At 49.9% G+C, this 20,180-nt stretch overlaps 1 protein-coding gene across 1 annotated transcript in view; it reads left to right on the forward strand.

Annotated features, from left to right (window-relative positions):
- ITGA9 (integrin subunit alpha 9) overlaps nucleotides 1-20,180 on the forward strand; it is a 345,722-nt gene that overhangs the window by 57,500 nt on the left and 268,042 nt on the right. The window contains exons 9-13 of the mRNA XM_047099700.1: nucleotides 2,759-2,896; nucleotides 5,962-6,067; nucleotides 7,204-7,298; nucleotides 12,227-12,317; nucleotides 15,154-15,199. Of these exons, the coding sequence (XP_046955656.1) occupies nucleotides 2,759-2,896; nucleotides 5,962-6,067; nucleotides 7,204-7,298; nucleotides 12,227-12,317; nucleotides 15,154-15,199 (476 nt within the window). The remainder of the gene's footprint in view (nucleotides 1-2,758; nucleotides 2,897-5,961; nucleotides 6,068-7,203; nucleotides 7,299-12,226; nucleotides 12,318-15,153; nucleotides 15,200-20,180) is intronic.

The following is a 20,180-nucleotide window of genomic DNA, read 5'->3' on the forward strand; positions in this document are numbered from 1 at the left end:
TGTGGGAAAGCCAGACCCCCATCCCGCCCATTCAAATCTACCTGGGCTTGAAAGCACAACGTTAAAGGACGCCCCACCCCTAGCTTTGTTGAGATATACTTGATGTATGTAGCATTAGGTGGGTTTAAGGTGTTGAACACAATGCTTTGGTACATGCATCTTTTATGACATCACAGTGTGGTTAGTTAACACATCCGTCCCCTCACGTAACTGCTCTTCTTTAAGGACTCTGAAGTGGCATGTGGAGCTGAACACATCTGTCACCCAGTTTTCAGGATCTACCTGTGCCTCTGCACCTGCTGCCTCCGACCCCCCACTCCCAACCACTGCCTGCTGCCTGTGCCCAGGGCAGGCCCAGTTAATGCCAGTCAGCCTGGCGTTATTAACAGCCTATAACTGTGCCCCCCCTCCTTCTCAAAAACCTCCCAGTGCAGATGACAACTTACCTGGTCACCCATCTGTGACTGGTCACGGTCAGGTTTGTGGCCACAGATTTCAGAGTGGGCGGTGGGAGAGGTAAACATTTGAGAAGCCCCTTGTGCGCACATCCCGAGGACTTTATGACGTGGGGTCCCAGGACAGACTGGCCTTCGTGTCTGCTTGGATGTCCTGATGATGTGTTGGGGCTCCCTGGGAGGGGACTGAAGGGCTCCATGGCCGTGTCCCCTGTCATTTTCGTGAGGGCTCTTCTTGCCCTCACTTTCACCACTCAGGCTTTAGGGCCTCCCTTTCTGCCTCTCACTCTCCTTCCCACTTCTCTGGTTTCTACCTTGATCCCCACCGTCCGCTTCCTGATTTTGAAAAAATGCCATTACTCTCTTTATATGTCCTATTCTGCTTTTTTGCCAGAAGAAACCAGGAATTCTAGTCTGACTTCTCCATTATTTCAGAGGGAAAGGACGTGACCGCAGGCTTTCAAGGGATGTCTGTAGCTCTTTACCCCTGTGTCCAGAGTTACACACATGGGGGAGGGTTCCGACTCAGTCCACCACTGGTCCACTTCTGCTTTTGTTCGTCCAGAATTCGGTCAGGCAACCCTATCTCTTGACCTCATCGTAAGAAAAAAAAATACCCCCAAATTCCGGTTTTTATTGGTTGACATCCTTCGTATAGTGCTCCTAAGAAATCACCAATATGTGCTCAATCCAGGTGTTAATTTAGACACATGTCTCCACATTTCCAGACTGCTGGGAGAGCTCTGATCAAGCAACACCTACCCCAAAGCATACCACTGCCATATAGGAGTTTTATTGAGTTAACGGGGTATCTGAAGTGTTTGTATGTCAAAACTTAGGAAAATTCACGTACAGGGATTTCTGATTGAACATTGACGAAGATGCCAAGTTAAATAGCCCATTGGAATGAGACTAACCATTCCCCTGGGGCTCAACCAGGGCGAACAGCCAGGTCCTCCGGGCCTTTCCAGCTTGTTTGTTTGTTTGTTTGTTTTACTAAAGTCCAGATAGAGTGATTGGCAAAGCCACGGAATTGGAGCCGGCTGCTTGGTCTCTGCCTGACTCTGAGTTCTCCCCACACCCTTCTCCTTGGGGAATGGCTGGTCGCAGGGTGGGGTGGGTTGAGCACAAGTGGGCCTCAGCCTGTGACTGGGGAGGGGCCCCTGCCCCAGGGTTCACTGCAGGAAGTAGACCAGGGTGCCTTCCACTGCTCACACTCCCCGGGGCGGCTGCAGCACACCCCAACACTGAAAGAGAATGCTTCTTCCCATCAGCAGAGCTGGAGCCCTTTTATTTGAAAACATTTATTTTAAAAGAATGGCTTTTTTTTTTTTTTTTCCTTTCCAACAGAGGTTGCAAACCGGCAGCCTTTGGAAAGAATGCAGCGCATAAATTCTTTTGTTGGGCCTGCCGGTATGTTTGTTTGTTCTTTTTTTATTGTGAACTCGTTGCCCGCGTTCTAAAAGTAGGCACTTCAAATGACATTGTAGACCTTTGGCTTCTCTTGAAAAACGCGAAGGTCGGCCTTCTCGGGGTCAGCCTCCCTCGTGGGGGCAGTGGACTTCAGCTAGGTGGGAGTGGCCTCCTTAGCTGGTTCCAAGCCAGGTGTCCCTTGTCACCCATCAGCCTACTTACAGTGTTACTTGTTCTTACACCTGTTACGACACCTTCCTGGATCCCATTGGCATTTGGGTTGGAGGCCCCTGATTTATAGGAATAGGTATTGAATTCAGCTACGATCCAAGACTGGCCAGTGTAACCCGTGTTCCCTTATCCATTAACTAGTTTTGTGAGTTGTACCTTTTTCTGCCACTGGAGTTCACGCCTTCCTGGTTAGCTTTAGCTCCGTGCCGGCCTGGGAGAGGGGAACCTAGTTCCCCGTGCAGCATTTATTTTCACGCTTGCCTTGTGTTATGAAATTTCATATTCCCGCTCGGTTGGCCCTGTCACATGTCTGTTACACGAGGCGCTCTTACTATGGTTGTAATCCGTTTCGCAACCTCAGCTTGCACTTTTAAGACCCATACCTTGTTCTCCCCGCACCGGTCCGCTTGTTTTCCGCTTGGTAGGGCTCCCCGCGGAGGGGGGACTCCGAGCCGGTTAGCTTCGCGGTCACGCGGACGGGGGCCCGGCCCCGCTACCGGCAGCCGGGGAAGTCAGGCGCTTCCCCACTTCCCCGGGGCCCTCTGGCCTGTGGGGCGCTTGGGAGCAAGTGTTTGTAAAGCAGCGGGCTGGAGGAAAGCGAGGGCCTCCTGTGTGAGGGCAGACACTGAACGCTTTGTTGCGACTCAACTTGGTTGCAGATGGGCTCTTACTTCGGCTCCTCCTTATGCGCAGTTGACCTGAACGCGGACGGCCTCTCTGACCTGCTGGTGGGGGCCCCCATGTTCTCTGAGATCAGGGACGAGGGGCAGGTCACTGTCTACATCAACAGAGGAAATGTGAGTACAGTGCTGGGTGCCAGGTGGACGGGTGTGGGAGAGGGACACGTGGCCAGCGAGGAGTGACTGAACAGCCCGCTGGGCTGGGCACTGGGCCCCGTTACCCAGGGGAGGAGAAGAGACCTGCCTCCTGCCGTCAGAGAACCCAGCGTTCCGTTAATGGAAAGCTATACGCAGCATGATTACTGCAGATGCGCGGGGATTGAGAAAAACGGTAAGGTCTGATGTCTGTTGTTTGATTTTTCTTTTTAATGTTTGTTTATTTTGAGAGAGAGAGAGAGAGTGCGTTTGTGCGCGTGAGCGGGGGAGGGGCAGAGAGAGGGAGAGAGAGAATCCCAAGCAGTCTCACAATTTCACAAACCGAAGTTATGACCTGAGCCGAAATCACGAGTGGGCTGCTTAACCTGCTGAGCCACCGAGGCACCCCTGTTATTTGATTTTGAGTGTTGACCCCGTACCTGAAACCGTTCCTCCTATTTTCTAGAAATGATTTCAGTGTAACGTACGCATGGTGTCAGGGGTCCCCGTTTTTCAGGTGAAGCAGCCGAGGCCCAGAGAAGTCAAGTCCACTGCCCCCCATCACACGACTGGAAGCGGCGGGCTGGGACTTGCACGTGGGCCAGCTGGCTCCCTGGCAGTCTATAGACACGTGCCCAGGGGGGCAGAGAGGCCTCCTGGAGGACACAGTGGCTGGGCAGACTCTTAAAGAAGGGGAAGCAGTCAGGCACACAGGCAGGGGTGGGCTGGAGCTCGGCAAGCAGGTTGAGGCGTGGGGCGGCAGGCCCCCTTAGTGCAGCATCGGGGGTCGGGTGGGGGCCAGTGCAGTGGCCAAGGGCTGTGATCCCTATGTCCCTGATTCCGCAGATCCTTGAAAGGGGTGTGAAGGTGTCAGAAAGGTGCCTCTGCCCCTCTGCCGCTGAGTGGAGGGTTGGGGGGACAGGGACGGGGAGGAGGGGGAGCAGTGCACCCATGGAGGCAGGAGACCAATGAGAGAGCAGAGTCTCTTCAGCATCTAGAATTAAGAATGTTCAACAAGAGAGTGAAATGCATCAATTTTGTGACCAGCAGCCTTTGAGCAAACGTGAGAAAATGCTTATGGGCTAATGAGTGAAAAGAGCGATAAAGACTGCCTGTACAAACAACCTTGAAAAATATGCAGGGGCACCTGGGTGGCTCCATCGGGTAAGCAGCCCACTCATGATTGTGGCTCAGGTCATGATCTCGTGGTTCGTGGATTCAAGCCCCACACTGGGCTCTGTGCTCACAGTGCTGAGCCTGCTTGGGATCCTCTGTCTCCCTCTGTCTCTGCCCCTCCCTCACTTGTATACACGCAAGCTCTCTTTCTCTCTCAAAAAACAAAAAACAACCCCCCCCCCCCCCGCAAAATGGTAAAAGTACGCAAAATACATAGAGAATGTTAACAACAGATCTTTGTAGGTGGTGGGGCTTGGGTAGATTTCTAGCTTTCATTTTATCCAAGGAGCAAGAATGTAATACATAGTAAAAAAAAAAAATAATCGGTAAAAATGTACTTTTGAGCAGGGACCCAGATGCTCGTTATCCCAATCGGGTAACTAATCCAGTCGGAGGGGGCTGTGGTATTGAACTGTAGGCGGGCAGATGTCGGAAAGAAAGGACAGCCTTTTGAACAGGAGCCAGCGAGCGTTAGAGCCTTGGGCTGTCTTGGATGCTTGCAGACCCTTTGAGAAAGCGAATCGAAAACCTGGGAGCCAAGATAACTTCCTGGCATCTGTGGCCGTGAGGCTTGGCACCTGCGTCCCCATTGACGTTCTAAGGGAGAGGGACAGGCACGTGTAGGGAGAGGTGAGGTGGTCATGATACAGGTGAGACCATCCGCGTTTATTTAGCGGCTGCCCAGCCGCGTTTGCGAGAGGATGAAACATTTGTGTAGGTATTAACTTGTCAGGCAGTAAGGTGAGCATCGCAGCAGCCAGCTGGAGAGTGTCTACACGAGGAATCTTGGAGCAGGAGAATGCCCCCCGACACGCGGCACCCATACGTTCCACCCCCCCCCAACCAGTGTATCCTAAATGCCCGGTGGTTGTGCTGAGCACCGAGATATTCTTCGACCTGTTGGGCCTCTCCCTGTTTGATGAGCGATTACGAAGCAGTGCAGAGGAGTGGAAAACACGATGGCCTTGGAGTCCGATGGAACCTGGATCTGGGCTTTTCCCCTTACTAGCCTGTGCGATGTGGAAAAGGACCTTAAAACGGGTGGCTCAGTTTCCTCATCTGTAGAGTGGGGAGAGTCAGAAGGTGTGATGTGAAGCCAGATACTCCCTGGGCTGGCTTGAGGGTGTGCAGTGGGTCCAGAGTACTTCTGCCCTGGGGCAGATTTCGAAGTTCTTCCGCCTGAAGATATCAGATTGTGTGTTAATACTCTGATACTGACACGTCAGTGATTTGGAGGCAGAGCGTGTGTCCTCAGGTGGCTTTTGTCGCCACCGTTGACTCCCTCCCTCTGTCGGTGGGTGTTCGCTCAGGAAATCCAAATCTGAGCCACACGTGCTGATGGGCCCGGCTGTGTGCACCCCCCACCCCCTGACCAAGACCTACTGGGTGTTGGATTTTCTGAATCATGACGGTCAAGATGACTAACACACGCACCTTGCAAAGCAGCTCTGTAAACTTGCCCCGAAAGGTGCAGGAGACAAAAAAAGTAGAGATGCGCTTGCCCGTGTCAAACAACTTTGGGGAGGAAAGGTAAGGGCAGCTAGAGGATGCCGTAGGGACAGGTGTGTAAGTAGGCAGGCAGGTTTATAGAGTGTCAGGACAAGGGGGAGGTGGAGTCATCGGCCAACATGACCGTCTCCTTCCCTCTAAGAGGCGTCAGGCTGCGGGAGACCCTCTGGCCAGAGGTGAAAGGGACTCCTTTTGCCACGAGGAGAGAGAAGTTTGGGTGCCCGTGATTATGCCCGGGTGTTTCCCGCTGATGGGAGTGCTTTGGGGGTGGCGTTTGAAGTTCTGGTTTTATTGTGTTTTTTCTTTGTTTTGGTTCTGTTTTTGTTTGTGTTTTCCATTTTGTCCTCCGTCCTGTTTCCCAGGGAGCCCTCGAGGAGCAGCTGGCCCTCAGTGGTGATGGCACCTACAACGCACACTTTGGGGAGAGCATCGCCAGCCTGGGCGACCTTGATGACGATGGCTTCCCGGGTCAGTGAGCTCACACCTGCCCTCTGGCTTCGCCCCGGCAAGGCGTGCTCCTGGGCCCACCTGCCCCTCTTGGGAGGCCCCTATGGGGAGGGGGTGCCCTTTGGAGAAGATGGTCTCCGTGCGGACACTCGGGGCCGGGCTCTGAGCCCACCGTGCTTTGGCTTGTTGCAGACAAGTTTGAACGCGCGCCCTCCTACCACCAACCTTTCTTGTGTCCGAGGCTCTGCCATGTTGCTGAGCGAGGAGGGAGTTAGACCTTCTCAGCCCCGAGAGCGACAGCGAGGGGACGGATTTGAATGCGTCCGTGCCGGGAGGGTCGGGCTGTGGGTACTGATGTCCACTCTGTCTGGACTGCAGATTCCTTCACGGTCTCTTGGCTTCTCTCTCTGGTCTGTCTGGTGCCTCTGCTTACTGTGTATGTGGTAGGCAGACGTCGGGACGTGGGGGAGCTGCCTCGCTAGGGGGACGCTGAGGCGGAAGTGGGGGGGGCAGCTCTTGCCTCAGGCCAGACAACCAGGCTCCTTTGATACCCCTCATGCCCCGGCCAGAGAGGACCTCGGCTTGAGGTCCTGTGGGCGCGTGCCCCTCACCCTTGACCTCGCTTCTGCAAACACATGACTTTTGTTAGAAGCAAAGGGAAGAAAGTCAGGAAGATCTAGGCTTTGTTCCAGGGGTTGTCAGTTTGTGAGGGTAACGTTGATTTTTTTTCTTTCTTTTTCTTTTTATTGGGGGGAAGTGAATGTCATTTTGTGCAAGTCCCTTCTCCAGGAACAGTTGACTCTCTCAATTATGCAATAACCATAGTCTATGGAAGTCCCCTGTCTGACAGAAATTTGGGTGGGTGGTTTATATTTGCATTTTTTTTTTTTTTTATTGGATGGGTCCATGATTTTTTTTATGAAAGGATGAGGTCGGAACTTTTCTGGAACTAAACCCTTCTCAGTTTTGATGATTTTCTTCCTACTTTTTTTTTTTTTTTTCCTGCTAAGCAACTGTGGGTCTACTTTAATGTCTGAGCAACCAACAACCAAGAAATTTCTGGTACAGAGGGACCCACGTGAGGGCAGGAATGAGGAAAACTGTCCTTACAGTACTCCATGTGGCTTTCTAACCCATAGCTGTTTTTCTCCCCTCAGATGTGGCCATTGGTGCACCCAAGGAGGATGACTTTTCGGGGGCCGTCTATATCTATCACGGCGACGCTAGTGGGATCGTCCCTCAGTACTCAATGGTAATTGCTGTGAGAATAACATGCGAACTGTTCACACCTTCATCTGACAAACACATAGGGAACCTGTAGTCCATACCACACCCCGGGGTACAGAGGAAAACACAACACGGTTCCTACCTCCAACCTTCTCACCCTCCAGTGAAAGAGAGAAACAATTGGTATTGCTTATTAAAACTAAAAACCTATTCAGAGACTCCCGAGTTTGCTCACATTCGGGGATGCATTCTACCTGTGTGAAAGATTACATCCAAATTCTTACCCCCCAGTTAGAGTTATTTATTGAAGATGAGGGAGAGGCTCGCTGTTTTTTCGTGACTCCTTTATCAACCGTCGGTGCAAGCCAAAGGAATATGCTGTAAAATATAAACTTTTTAAAAGTTTATTTATTTTTGAGAGAGACAGAGACAGCATGATCGGGGTAGGGGCAGAGAGAGAGACAGAGAGACAGAGAGAGAGAGAATCCCAAGCAGGCTCCGCACCATCAGCTCAGAGCCTGATTTGGAGCTCAAACTCACAAAATCGCGAGATCATGACCTGAACCGAATGAAACCAAGAGTCGGACACTTATCCGACTGAGCCACCCAGGCATCCCCAAAATAGAAATTTTTTTAATGTTTATTTATTTTTGAGAGAGAGAGAGACAGAGACAGAGACAGAGGGTGAGTGGGGGAGGGGCAGAGAGAGGGAGACACAGAATCTGAAGCAGGCTCCAGGCTCCGAGCTGTCAGCAGAGCCTGACGCGGGTCTCGAACCCATGAACCGTGAGATCATGACCTGAGCCGAAGTTGGACGCTTAACCGACTGAGCCACCTAGGCACCCTGAATTGTAAAATATAATGTAGAGAGACAGTGGTCCACAGAAGAGGAGGCTTGAAAGCTTTCACGGGGCTGATGGTTGTAACGGCACTGAAATGAGCTGGTCAAAGCTCTGGCCTTGGGCGCCAGACTTGGGAATGTGGAAGTGGTTTGAGTTCTGGTTTTTTGCCATATCAGCTGGGTGTTCAATCTTGCTGATGGTGTTAAGCCCAGCCCATGGGAAAAAAGGAAGTCACTCTTTGGACAGAAGCATCGTCAGGGTATTTGTGGATGTCTGTGTCTAGAGTTGGCACAGGCCTGTGTTATTCTCCCAGGGAGTGGGTCAGTGACAGAAAGGGACTGAGCACAAGTCGAGAAATTTCCCATCAGCAAATATTGATCTATTGAGCGCTTTTTATGTGCTCACCGCTTCCTACTCCTGCTTCTATTTCCCATCATGAAGAAGCTTGCCTCGTATCTTGATTATCGCTAGGGAAACAGAACTTTTAACGGAGTCATGTTCTCATAAAATGTTCTACAAGTGAGGTGTTAGTAAAGCGTCAAAGCCTGTTCATGCACTAAAGTACATGAAGGTAAGAAAGAGACTTTACAAGTTGATTTTAAGAGGCAGTGCCCGGGGCGCCTGGGTGGCGCAGTCGGTTAAGCGTCCGACTTCAGCCAGGTCACGATCTCGCGGTCTGTGAGTTCGAGCCCCGCGTCGGGCTCTGGGCTGATGGCTCAGAGCCTGGAGCCTGTTTCCGATTCTGTGTCTCCCTCTCTCTCTCTGCCCCTCGCCCGTTCATGCTCTGTCTCTCTCTGTCCCAAAAATAAATAAACGTTGAAAAAAAAATTAAAAAAAAAAAGAGGCAGTGCCCAAGTGTAAGTTCAGTCCATGCACTCATGATTGTTCTTCTTGCAGGAGATACAAGTGAGCTGATTAAGGGTTGAGGGTTGATTTATCGCCAGCTTCCAGCACCCTCTCTGCTGGGGCCGGCCCAGCTCGGTGGCTGCCATAGCAGCAGACACGGAGCGCAGAGAGGAGGGACCACTCTGCCCTGTTCTTTTCTTTAGTCCTTGTCGTAGTCCCGTGAGGTGGTATCTTTATTTTCCACCTTTTCTTTATGAGGGGTCCAGCCCAGGGAGGTGACTTTGCTTGTCCAGGGTCTCCGGCTAGTAAATGGCAGTGTGGCCACCGAAACTTTGCCAGTCTGACTCCCAAACCTTTTATTGTAACCACGCCCTCAACTCCACACTGGAGGAAGGAGCACTCAGGGAAGCTCGCTTGGAAAACTTAGAAGTAAGGAAACTTATTTTGCTTGTGAGGCGTGCATACTCCAAGGGGCATGGGTTTACCCGGACCACCGTCTTTTCACTAGAAATGATGGCAATCAATGGTGGCAATAAGCTCATAGGTGACTCAGCCAATGTGGCAGGAGGAGGAGAGCTTTGGGCACAGGTTGGCGGCCGCGTCTGTGCGGTGCGGGCTGCTGTAGTCTGAGGCAGGGACCCTCTTCCCGATGTGACAAGCAGAAAGTCATCCAGGGAACTGTGTCCTCGGGCAGTTGCCGGGGTCACTTTCCACGCATCCTCCTGGAAGCTTGTTCCTGGACCTTGGAAGCAAATCACAGGGAGAGGCAACCTGTCAGAGACCCCTGCTTCCCTCCTCCAGTGTTTTGTTTTGTTGCTGGGTGGAATCCCTACAGAGAACTGAAGTACGGATTTTGTGGTTAGCGTGGAGTGCCTTCAGTCGGAAGCAGGCATCAGCAAGCAGCTGGACCCATCCTGCCTTTGTCAGCAGGCTGGCAGGCTCATTAGCTTTGACAAAGAGAAGTGGTTTGGGGCACTTTAAAAAAAAAAAAAAAAGGAAAGATACAACTCTGCTTATGCCTTTCTAAGCCGCTAATATGTATATGATAAGGTCACTGATTTAAAAGGAAAAAAAAAAATCCTTTAACGACAGATTCTTCAGGGCTGGGGTCCAGACAGAGCAGGCATTGTGCTGGTGAACCGGAGGAAGAAATCAGAAACAGCTCTGGGCAAAGGAGTTGCTTTTCTTTGGCCCAGACTGGTATTATTTCTGCCGGATAAATTGTGAGATCAGGGCTGCAGTTTGTCCGCGTTACTCTTTAACTCATTCCTCTTTCTTGAGTTCACCATGAAAAGTGTTGATTTTAAGATCCTTGTGTGCCTTTCTCAATTTGAGAGTCCCCTGGGCATGTCATGGCGGCCCGTGTGATCTTTCTCCTGCTAGTAAGGACACTGCACGTAAACCTGGTCAAGCAGAGGTTTTCCAAGGCTCCTGGTTTTCATTTAGGGTTATTAGCACTGAGCAGACTTATCTTCCTGGCTTTATGGCATAATGGCCTGCAGATGTCTGTGGGATAACTTAAGCCTGCATCGCCACCCCCAGATGGACCACCCCTTCACTCTTCCCCCTCGTCCCAGCCACAACATAGCTTAGAAAGGGAGACCCGGGACCAGCCGCTGCTAGCCTGCTTGGGCTGCGGAGCTGAGACGGTGGCCTTCAAAAAGTGGCTTTGGAGAAAGAGACACACATACATGTTTGTTTAGACAGAGTCATGTGGGATGAGGAACTCTGCCTGTTAGCAAGAAACATTTCTTCAGTGTGTGCTGTGCTGTTGTGATTCGTACGTTGATGCTCACGTATTTTCTGTTGGATGGCTTAACTGAAGATGGCAAGTGGAGGGTTATTTGCAGCGATGGGCTCCCGGGAGGGGTCGGGGAAGGTCCCCGGCGTCTCCGTCTGTGGATCCTATGGAAACTCCCTCTCCCCACTCTCATGACTTCTCCGCAGGATGACTCAATAAGGAAAAAGGATATGGAAAGAGAGTCCTTAGAGAGCCCCTGGATATCTGTAAACCTGGTTCTGATAGGGATTTTGCTGTATGGCATGAAAACAAAGCATTTTTCTTATCATCCACAAGGAGGGCCCTGGGAGGTTAGCCTCCCAAAAGAGACCGTATAAACAAAGGGAAGAAGGAACACACCAGATCCCAGGGGATGGGACTTTTCTGATTCAGGAAGTGTGATATCTTTTGAGGAACTGTGCCACCCAAACGAATGAAAGGGTTTGGTTGTGTCGTAAAGGGTCCTGAACCAGTGCAGTCCTGTGTGAACATAAGTTGAACGTAAGTTGAGTTAACTTAAGTTTACTCATCCTTAAGCTGAGTAACAGTACAGATGCCCCTTGGCGGTAGAGCTGTGAACTCCACAGGGCCGCCTTTTAGGGAGGAGGGTGGCTTCCTCTGCTGTTTTGCATTTCCCACCGTTTGTGGTAGGAAGGTTCAGGGCCATGGAGCTCCAGATTTACTAGCTAGAACTGTTTCATCCTGTCTGTGAGGCTCAGGAACCCGTAGATCTTCTGGTTAACTTGACTGAGTGGCGGTTTCCCTGTGGCCCTCTTTTCCAGCTAGATGCACCAGTGGTCTGTCCACTTAGGGAAAGACTAACATGAGCAGAGGGGTGTTCCATGTTTGGTGCATATTTGGGTAGAGAGATCTAAGGAAAACACGTTCTTAGAACTCCAGCCAGCTTGGGGCGCCTGGCTGGCTCATTTGGTTAAGCATCCGGCTTTGGCTCAGGTCACGATCTCATGGTTTGTGAGTCTGAGCCCCACGTCGGGCTCTGTGCTGACAGCTTGGAGCCTGGGGCCTGCTTCCGTCTGTGTGTCTCCCTCTCTCTCTGTCCCTCCCCCGCTTGTGCTCTGCCTCTCTCTCAAAAATAAATAAATATTTAAAGAAAAAAAAAAAAATTCAGCCAGCTCTACCTGTGCGGAAACAAAACAGAACCTCTGTTGGAAATGGAAGTAAACATCCGTTTCGAACTTCATTTGGCAGGTGAAAACATTACACACCAGTCTAGGTGGAGTTTTCATTAACACTGAGCTTGGAAACATTTTTAAACAATGACATGTGACGAAGGCAAGTAATAATACAGGAGTGTGTGGTCTTCAACTGCACGCTAAGAACTCCGTGATCAAATTAGGACTACAGTTTTCTGTTTTCACAGTTTGAGGACCAAGTGTCCTACAGAAGCTGCACAGAACAGTCCTGGGTTCTTATTTATGACTGTGCTCCTGTCCGGCGACTCAATTTCCCTATTATCTGTTTCAGAAACTGTCGGGGCAGAAGATAAGTCCGGTTCTGGGGATGTTTGGTCAGTCCATATCAGGAGGCATTGATATGGATGGAAATGGCTATCCTGGTAAGCTGTTTTTCTTTAAAGGCAAATGAGATAAACGAGCATAAATGCTTGAGGTAGAGTCATTTCCAGTCTGGTAAGCAGTGGCCACATCTATTTAGAATCAGGAAAATTCCCACAGTAGAATGGGATGCTTTGCCTAGTGCTTGATTTGAAGGTGTTGACGTTTATTTTGGGGTTTTAGAATGATCTGTGCTGAAGAGTTTAAGCACCACAAGGGTGGATTGCAACAGTGATTTCGAAGGAAACAACGAAAGAAAAACGAAAACAAAAAACAGTGATTTCTGTGGCAGCAGCTCTTTCTAAAAGCACTGTCCACTTTGAAAATGTTAGCAAAAACTCATGTTTTGCTCAATAATTACCCGTATTAAGAGGCTTCTTACTCTTGAGAGGGAAAAAGGAGCTGAGCAATCCCTTCCCCACCTCCCAGCCCCTGCAAGAAAATTAAAAAAATTTGGAGCAGAAAAGAAAACCATGCCCTCTCCCTGATGGACACAACAGACCTTCACCCTTCAAGGCTGCCTGCCTTGGCTTCAGGGTTAATGAATGCCTTGTGGTGGTTGAGGCTAATTGAATAAAAATGCACGATTTCCAACCTCAATCCCAAGTGTTGTCCAGTTAGGTAAAATTGACTGGGCAGTGGGATGATGGTCCTTCTGGTGTTTGAAGGGGATGCAGTGTGGTTAGGTGAGGAAATGAGATAAGAATTAGAAAAAATCCAGGGGGCACCTGGGTGGCTCAGTTGGTTAAGCGTCTGACTCACTGTTGAGCTCAGCCCAGGTCATGATCCTCAGGATCGTGAAGTTGAGCCCTGTGTTGGGCTCTGTATTGGTCTCCATGCTAACATGAAGCCTACTGAAAGAAAAGGAAAAGGAAAAGGAAAAGGAAAAGGAAAAGGAAAAGGAAAAGGAAAAGGAAAAGGAAAAGGAAAAGGAAAAGGAAAAGGAAAAGGAAAAGGAAAAGGAAAAGGAAAAGGAAAAGGAAAAGGAAAGAAGGAAGGAAGGGAGAAAAAGAAAGAAAGAAAGAAAGAGAAGAAAGAAAGAAAGAAAGAAAAAGAAAAGAAAGAAGGAGAGAGAGGGAGGGAGGGAGGAAGAAAGGAAGAAGAGAGGGAGGGAAGGAAGGAAGAAAGGAAGGAAGGAAGGAAATTTGAAAGAATCCAAAACCATCATGGAATCCAGAAAACGTTTCCATGAAACCATAGATCATCTTGCTATCTGCAGGAAGTATTTCTTTCCACTTAAAACGCCTCCGAAGGATCTCTGAAATCCAGTGCGATCCTGGACAAGGGCACCACCGGACTCTTGTAGTTTCTTATGGGCAGCAGTTTTGATCATTTCTTGTGACTTTCCTGAGCTAGGAGGAAGGAATAGGAAAGGGTCATTGTCGAAGTTTTTGTTCCTGTGGACACTCACGGGTCTTTGTAAGTGGGAGAAGGCAGTTGTTCTCATTTGGGGTAATTTGTGGCCACCTCAAAATAATACCTTACATTGGTTTAGCAGTTCAATACACGCAAAATGCTCCCACATGTAATATACATCTTATGGTTAGCTCAGCAGGTAGGTAGAGACAGAGTGTCCTTCACTTGAGAAGGATACTGAGCCACAGAGAACTTAGGGGACTGGCCAGAGACCACATCGTGGTGGGAGGGGACATACCTTCAGCTCTGCACACGCACTATGAGTAGGTGTGTTCACACTTCATGACCCGTGTGAATTCCTTGCCTTTTTTGTAAAAGAAATGACAAATTGCCCTGGTTCTTTTATTTTCAAATATCTAGTCAACTCAAAAAGACTATTGGAAACAGCAAAATTAACAAGCACACCCAAGTACAGAAATTTTAGCAGCACTACAGTTCATGGGTTTGCTGTTTCTTGTTCCTTGATGAGAGTATTGTATAGACATGGGGATTCAGGCTCTCTCGGATTCAGATGCTTGGCTCTGTGAGGCGGTAATGGGAATCCCAGGACTAAGGAGTCTGTATTCGAGGGGAAGAAAGGCAGAGAGTTCTTGGATGAATATATATTTCCTAAATTGAAGTTATCCAAGAATAAACATTACCAGCTAACACTTGCAGGTTGGTTTGTAGTGTACTAAGTATTTCATGAATTTTCAGATGTAACTATATGATTTAACATATTTAACATGTACTTAAATATTTAAAAATTATCATATTTAACAACTATTTAATTTTGTGTTTAATAAATATTTAACAGAGGTCTTCTGATTTAGACGTTATGAACTCTCATCAGATTTTGAAGAAGACACTGGGGATAATTATGTCCCTACTACAGACAAGGACACCCTGAGAACCTCTGAGGTCACAGAGTGAGGGGTGGAGCAGAGATGATTCACAAGTTCTACAGAACCTAGAGCTTTTTCCAGGTCCTCTAGTCCCAAATACCCATCTCTCTAGTTCACTGGTGTCCAAAAGATACATAACATGAGCCACATATATATTTAAAATATTCTGGGAATTATATAAAAAAAGATGAAAAGAAATAGGTGAAATTAATTCCGATAATCAATGTAAAAAATTTTGAGCTAGTTCATGTTCTTTGCACCAGGTCTTTGAAATTTTACAGGTCTGTATTTTACATTTCCTACACATCTCAGTTCAGACTGACCACGTTTCAAGGTCTCGACAAGCCGCACCTGCTGACGGGCAACCATGCAGGACAGTGTGGCTCTCACTTTTACGAGATTCTTGTATGGCCCAGAGGAAGGCTGTCAGGGGCCTCTGACCTCAGTGCTGGGCCCCCGTGGCTGTGGACCTAGGCGGGGGGGGCGGGTGGGATGGGCTTCAACACATTTTTGAATGCTGTGAACTTCTCATTTTCAGATGTGACTGTTGGAGCCTTCATGTCCGACAGTGTAGTTCTCCTCAGGTGAGATGCTTCTCGAATTCCGTTCTTCGTGGTGGGGGCTGGAGTTTGGCGGTAGGGTGGTAAGGGGAGTTATTCCCCGTTAGTCCATAATTCCGTCTGTCCTCTTCCGGAGGCGAGGGGTGCTTGGAAAGTGAGGATGTTGCCTTTCTTTTCTCGTTCTTCTTCTCTCCTATCCCAGAGTTCCAGCTGGTGGCCCTTGAATGGCCTGCAGCTATGAGGCGGTAGCATCCCTGGAGCTTTTAGACAGAGCCTGGGGTGGCTTAAGCCCTGGGATTTTGCCTCTTGCCTTGAACAACTGCTTCATTAACATGTGTGCACGATATGATCGTTTCCTATGGGTGCAGGACACTCAAGGGGGCTCTGAAGCACTGCCCTGTCCCATCTCTTAGTCCCGACCTGTTACTCCCTAGACACCTGGGGGCCGGGAGCCTCTTGCCCTTAGGACAGGACACCACTGCCTGCGGAGGCCAAGGTGAGGGACGTGAGCTTGTGAGCTCGGGCCCAGGGTTCCTAGAGCCCCTGTGGCCTGGCTCTCTCCTACAGAGGCTGTGGGCTGCCGTCCCGCTGTGAACCATCTCCAAGGATTTCTGTCTGTGTGAGTCAGAGGAGGCAGAATTACCCTTTGGAGTGGGAGCCAGCTCTTAGGTTTTGTTAATAACCTGATGGCAGAACTTTCTAAAACGGGCCAGTAGGATCTTAGAGCTGGAAGGGATCCCAGAGGCCATGTAGTTGCACACCCCAGATTCTTCTCATTCAGCAGTGCCTTCCTCTGAGTGCCTTCCTCTGAGTCTCCAGCGGCTGCAAGCAAGGCACAGGGCCTCCTTTTGAACGAGGTGCCCCGGGGTGGGATCTTGGTAACTTCTGAGGGAACCAGTTAACCCCCAGGCAATTCGGAATGTTAAATTGTTAAGGAGGCAGGATAGCCTTAGGTTAGGAGGGTCAACTGGGGGGGGGGAGTGGATGGCCTGGATTTGAACCCCTCCTCTGTTTGGCAGGAGGGGGGTTCCTGGGTAGGTCAGGTAACCTCTCTCAGTATTCTCACCCGTTAAAAAGGATAACGGCAGTACTTACCTCACTGGGTTGGTAGAACTCCATTGAGTTAGTACGAGTTAGTAGTTCGAGCAAAATGCATAAGAACGGTCCGGTGGTCGATACGTGTTAGCAGTTAGATAAACTGGGCTAAATTCTGCCTCTTGATCCTGTATCTCGCACGTAGCAGCCCTTCCGCACTTGACGGTGGCATGTGTGTCTCCCAAGCGGTGACTTCACTAAGATGACGCCTCCCTGTTGTTTTCATTATTGCCGTGTGATTAGGTCTCCGCTTTCTTCATCAACCAACCCTTCCTGTGGGTTGGCCGTTTCCTCTGAGATAAGCCAGCTTACGTACAGATAGATGACTGAAGTCACACTTCAGAAGCTGAGTTCGCCCACCACCCCTGTGCCTCTGTGCTGTCCTCCCCCTCTTCGTCACCCCGAGCAGCCTGCTCTGGCTTGTGGCAACTCCTCTTGAACAAAACACGATCCCCGGCTCTCGCGGTTGAAAACGGGCCCTCTCAAAACCGGGAGCGGCTGACTTAAGGTAGATCCTGGAAATTCTCCTTTTCGTCATTCTTGTATTTTATAAACTTCCAGCCGTGAGCTTCGGCCCAGAGGGGGTTTTCTCTCCCTCTCTTTCATGGCAACGCACGGCCTTCTCCTGGAGTTTTGCCCACACATGGATGTCAACGTCAAGTGAGGCAGTTACACGGCGACGGGGGCCCCAGACCCCAGCCTGGGGTGGGGGTGGGGGGCGAATCTGGTGAGGAGAGACCTTCCAGGGACGAAGGCAGGGTCCTTCCGGGGGAATGCCGGGGACGGCGTATCAAGAGAAGAGGCTTTAGGAGAGGGAATGCGGGGCACTGCCCGGCCGAGGTGGTCAGCAGAAGGCCCTCCTTTGTTCGGCTGATATCATTGACCTGTTGTGGTGCAGCTGCGTCTGATTCTGGGTGCACCTTGCAGAACAATAAACAAGTAAATGATACAACTAGTGTTTGGTAAGTGCCCACCTACCGCATGCCAGGCACCGTTTAGGCACTCACGTGCCTTAACTCTTTTTGGTGGTTCTTGTTTTTTTGTTTTTTGTACTGAGGTAAATTTGCATACAGCAGAGCCCGCCCGTGGAAGCAGACTGCTTTGGTGAGTTTTTACCAGTGTAGGTGCCCGTGGAACTGCCACCCCATGAAGATAAATAACATAGCTGGGAGCCTGGGTGGCTCAGTCAGTTAAGTGTCCGGCTCGTGACTTCGGCTCAGGTCATGATCCCACGGTTCACGGGTTCGAGCCCCACATCAGGCTCTGCGCTGACCGTGCGGAGCCTACTGGGGATTCTTTCTCTCTCCCTCTCTCTCTGCCCCCCCCCCCACTCATGTGCTCTGTCTCTCTGTCTCTCAAAATAAATAAATAAACTTAAAAAAAAAAATAAAGAACATTTCCATCAGTCCAGAAAGTTTCTTCCTGCTTCTTCCCAGTTATGCCCCCTCCTGATAGAGCAATTCTTCCTGTTCTAAAATTTCACATGAGTGGAATTATATAGTATACACCCTTTTGGTTCTGGCTTCTTTCCCTCAATAGAGACTCATCTATGCTTTGTATGTTGTTCAGTTCTTTTTTCCCCCTTACTGAGTAGTTGTCCGTTGACTGAATATACTGTAGTCTGTTCATTGGTTCTCTTGTCGATAGAACATATTTTAATTCTTAGTTTCTGTTTTTTTTTTTTTTTAATTTTTAAAGCTTATTTGTTTTGAGAGAGAGAGAGAGCGCATGGGGGGTGCAGGGGTGGGCAGAGAGAGAGGGAGAGCGAGAATCCCAGGCAGGCTCCATGCTGTCAGTGTGGAGTTTGAACTAGTGTGGGGCTTGAACTCATGAACTGTGAGATCATGACCTGAGCCGAAACCAAGAGTCGGACGCTTAACCGACTGAGCCACCCAGGGACGCCTAATTCTTAGTTTCTGTAACAGCTCCATGATATAGATATTTTTATTCTCATTTTACGGATGAGGAAACCAAGTGGCACTGAAGTTTTATTCATTTTAAAAAAGAAGATCATCATAGGTTGTGGTCAGTGCCGGGAAGATGATAGAGCAGGGTTATGTGGTTGAGGGCACCTGCCCGCATTGAGTCCAGCAGGGAAGGCCATGTAGACTGAGTCCTGTTAGAGGTGGTGGTGTGGGGTCAGCGGTGCCCTGTCTCTGGCAGGTCTACAGAAGTGAGGGGCAGAAGTCAGATCGCTGTGGGTGAGAGAGACCAGGAGAAGCAAGAAAACAGATGGTGGAGTTTGACTCCTTTCCAGCAGCCAGGCTACAAAGGAGCAAATGGGATTGCCGCCTGGCTCTGGGATTAGTCTGAGAGCGTCTTTGAAGCCTCCCTGCTCTCCCGAGTCCCTTACTATCCTGCAAGAATCAGAGGTGGTCACCTTTCACTTGACCCTTGTCCATACAAACCTTGCCCCAACCCCTCTCTTGCCTGGGGCCGGAAGAGACAGGGAGGAGAGGACGAGGATGAATGGGGGTTGAAGGGGGAGGAGGGAGGTGGGATGTGTGTAGGCTGTGAGTGGCAGGGACCTCCTCTTGGAGCTGGGCTCCAAGATCGGAACAGGCCCCGGGCAAGGTTCAGCAGGGGACGTGGGCGAGGAGGAGCTCTTCGGGTCTCTTCTGGGAGATTCAGGTACTCAGAGTGCAGGGAAGGCTTTAGAGGTGAGCTGGGGCCCGCTAGAGAGGGGACAGGGAGGAGCAGGCAGGCGGAGGGACTGCTGAGGATGTTTGAGCAGCCAGGAAGGCTGGTCATCTGTGGTGACATCTGCTGATGAGCTGCTGGACGTGGCTGAACAACCGTGGGCAAGAAGGTCTGGAGACATCAGCTGGCTAAGCTAGGTGGGCATCTCCGGCAGGGCCTAGCTGGCTGGCAACTTAGGTGGACTTGAGTCACTTCGGAGTTTGGGTGGGACCCGAAAAGGAAGCCAAGCATGTGTATGCGTATGTGCAAGACACAGCACGCCCGTTCTTACGCCTCTAAGGAAGAGACTCCACATGTGTATGGGCTTGAAATCCTCTGGGCTGCCGTTAAGAGAAAAACCTTACTGAGATTGGTTTTAAGTACCTAGACCTTCATTAGCTTCCTGGACGAGGCGGCTCCAGGGCTGTTTGGTAGCCTGGCATCTCCACCAGGGGTGTAGGCTCTTTGTCTGTTCCCCTGTGTCTGTCCCATAAGCGGCACCTGCCCCCGTTGGAAGCTGGGGTGATGGGAGCCGGTACCACATCAGAGGACATCCTAACTGGTTTTACTGTTTGCTTGGAAGTACATACAGGTGAAATACAGATCTACCTTGGCTTAGGAAGGAGTTAATGTTATGATAAACCCATCATAAATTGAAAATATCATGAGTGGAAATGCATTTACTGCCTGAAACCTCCTGAACATCACAGCTTAGCCTAGCCTACGTTGACTGTGCTGAGAGCACTTACATTTGCTGAAGGTTGGGCAGAATGATCCAACACAAGGCCTATTTGATAACACAGTGTTGATCATCTCATGCAAATTATTGAACTCTACGGAGAGCGACCATCAGAATGGCCATGTGGGTACAGAAGATCTGGCTCTCTCGTGACTGGTTGCTGACCCTAGGAGCTGCACCCACTGGTCCCCACACGATCATCCCACATAGCACCAGCATGCAAAAAGACCCAAATTCACAATTCAAAGTTCAGTTTCTACTAAATGCACATGGCTTTCGTCCCTTCATCAAGTAGAAAAATCGTTAAGTCGAACCATCATAAGTCAGGGACCATCTGTATCAGGATCTGAACTGTCAGAGTCATCAGAAAGAAGTATTCCAGCCACCAGCTTTTTAGAAATAAAGTCTTGGGGCGCCTGGGTGGCTCAGCTGGTTAAGCATCTGACTTCAGCTCAGGTCATGATCTCACAGTTCGTGGGTTCGAGCCCCGCA

This window comes from Lynx rufus, unplaced genomic scaffold (genome assembly GCF_022079265.1).
Source record: "Lynx rufus isolate CCGP_SWC_20201006 ecotype Redwood Valley unplaced genomic scaffold, mLynRuf1.p SCAF_5, whole genome shotgun sequence".
Classification (NCBI taxonomy): Eukaryota; Metazoa; Chordata; class Mammalia; order Carnivora; family Felidae; genus Lynx; species Lynx rufus.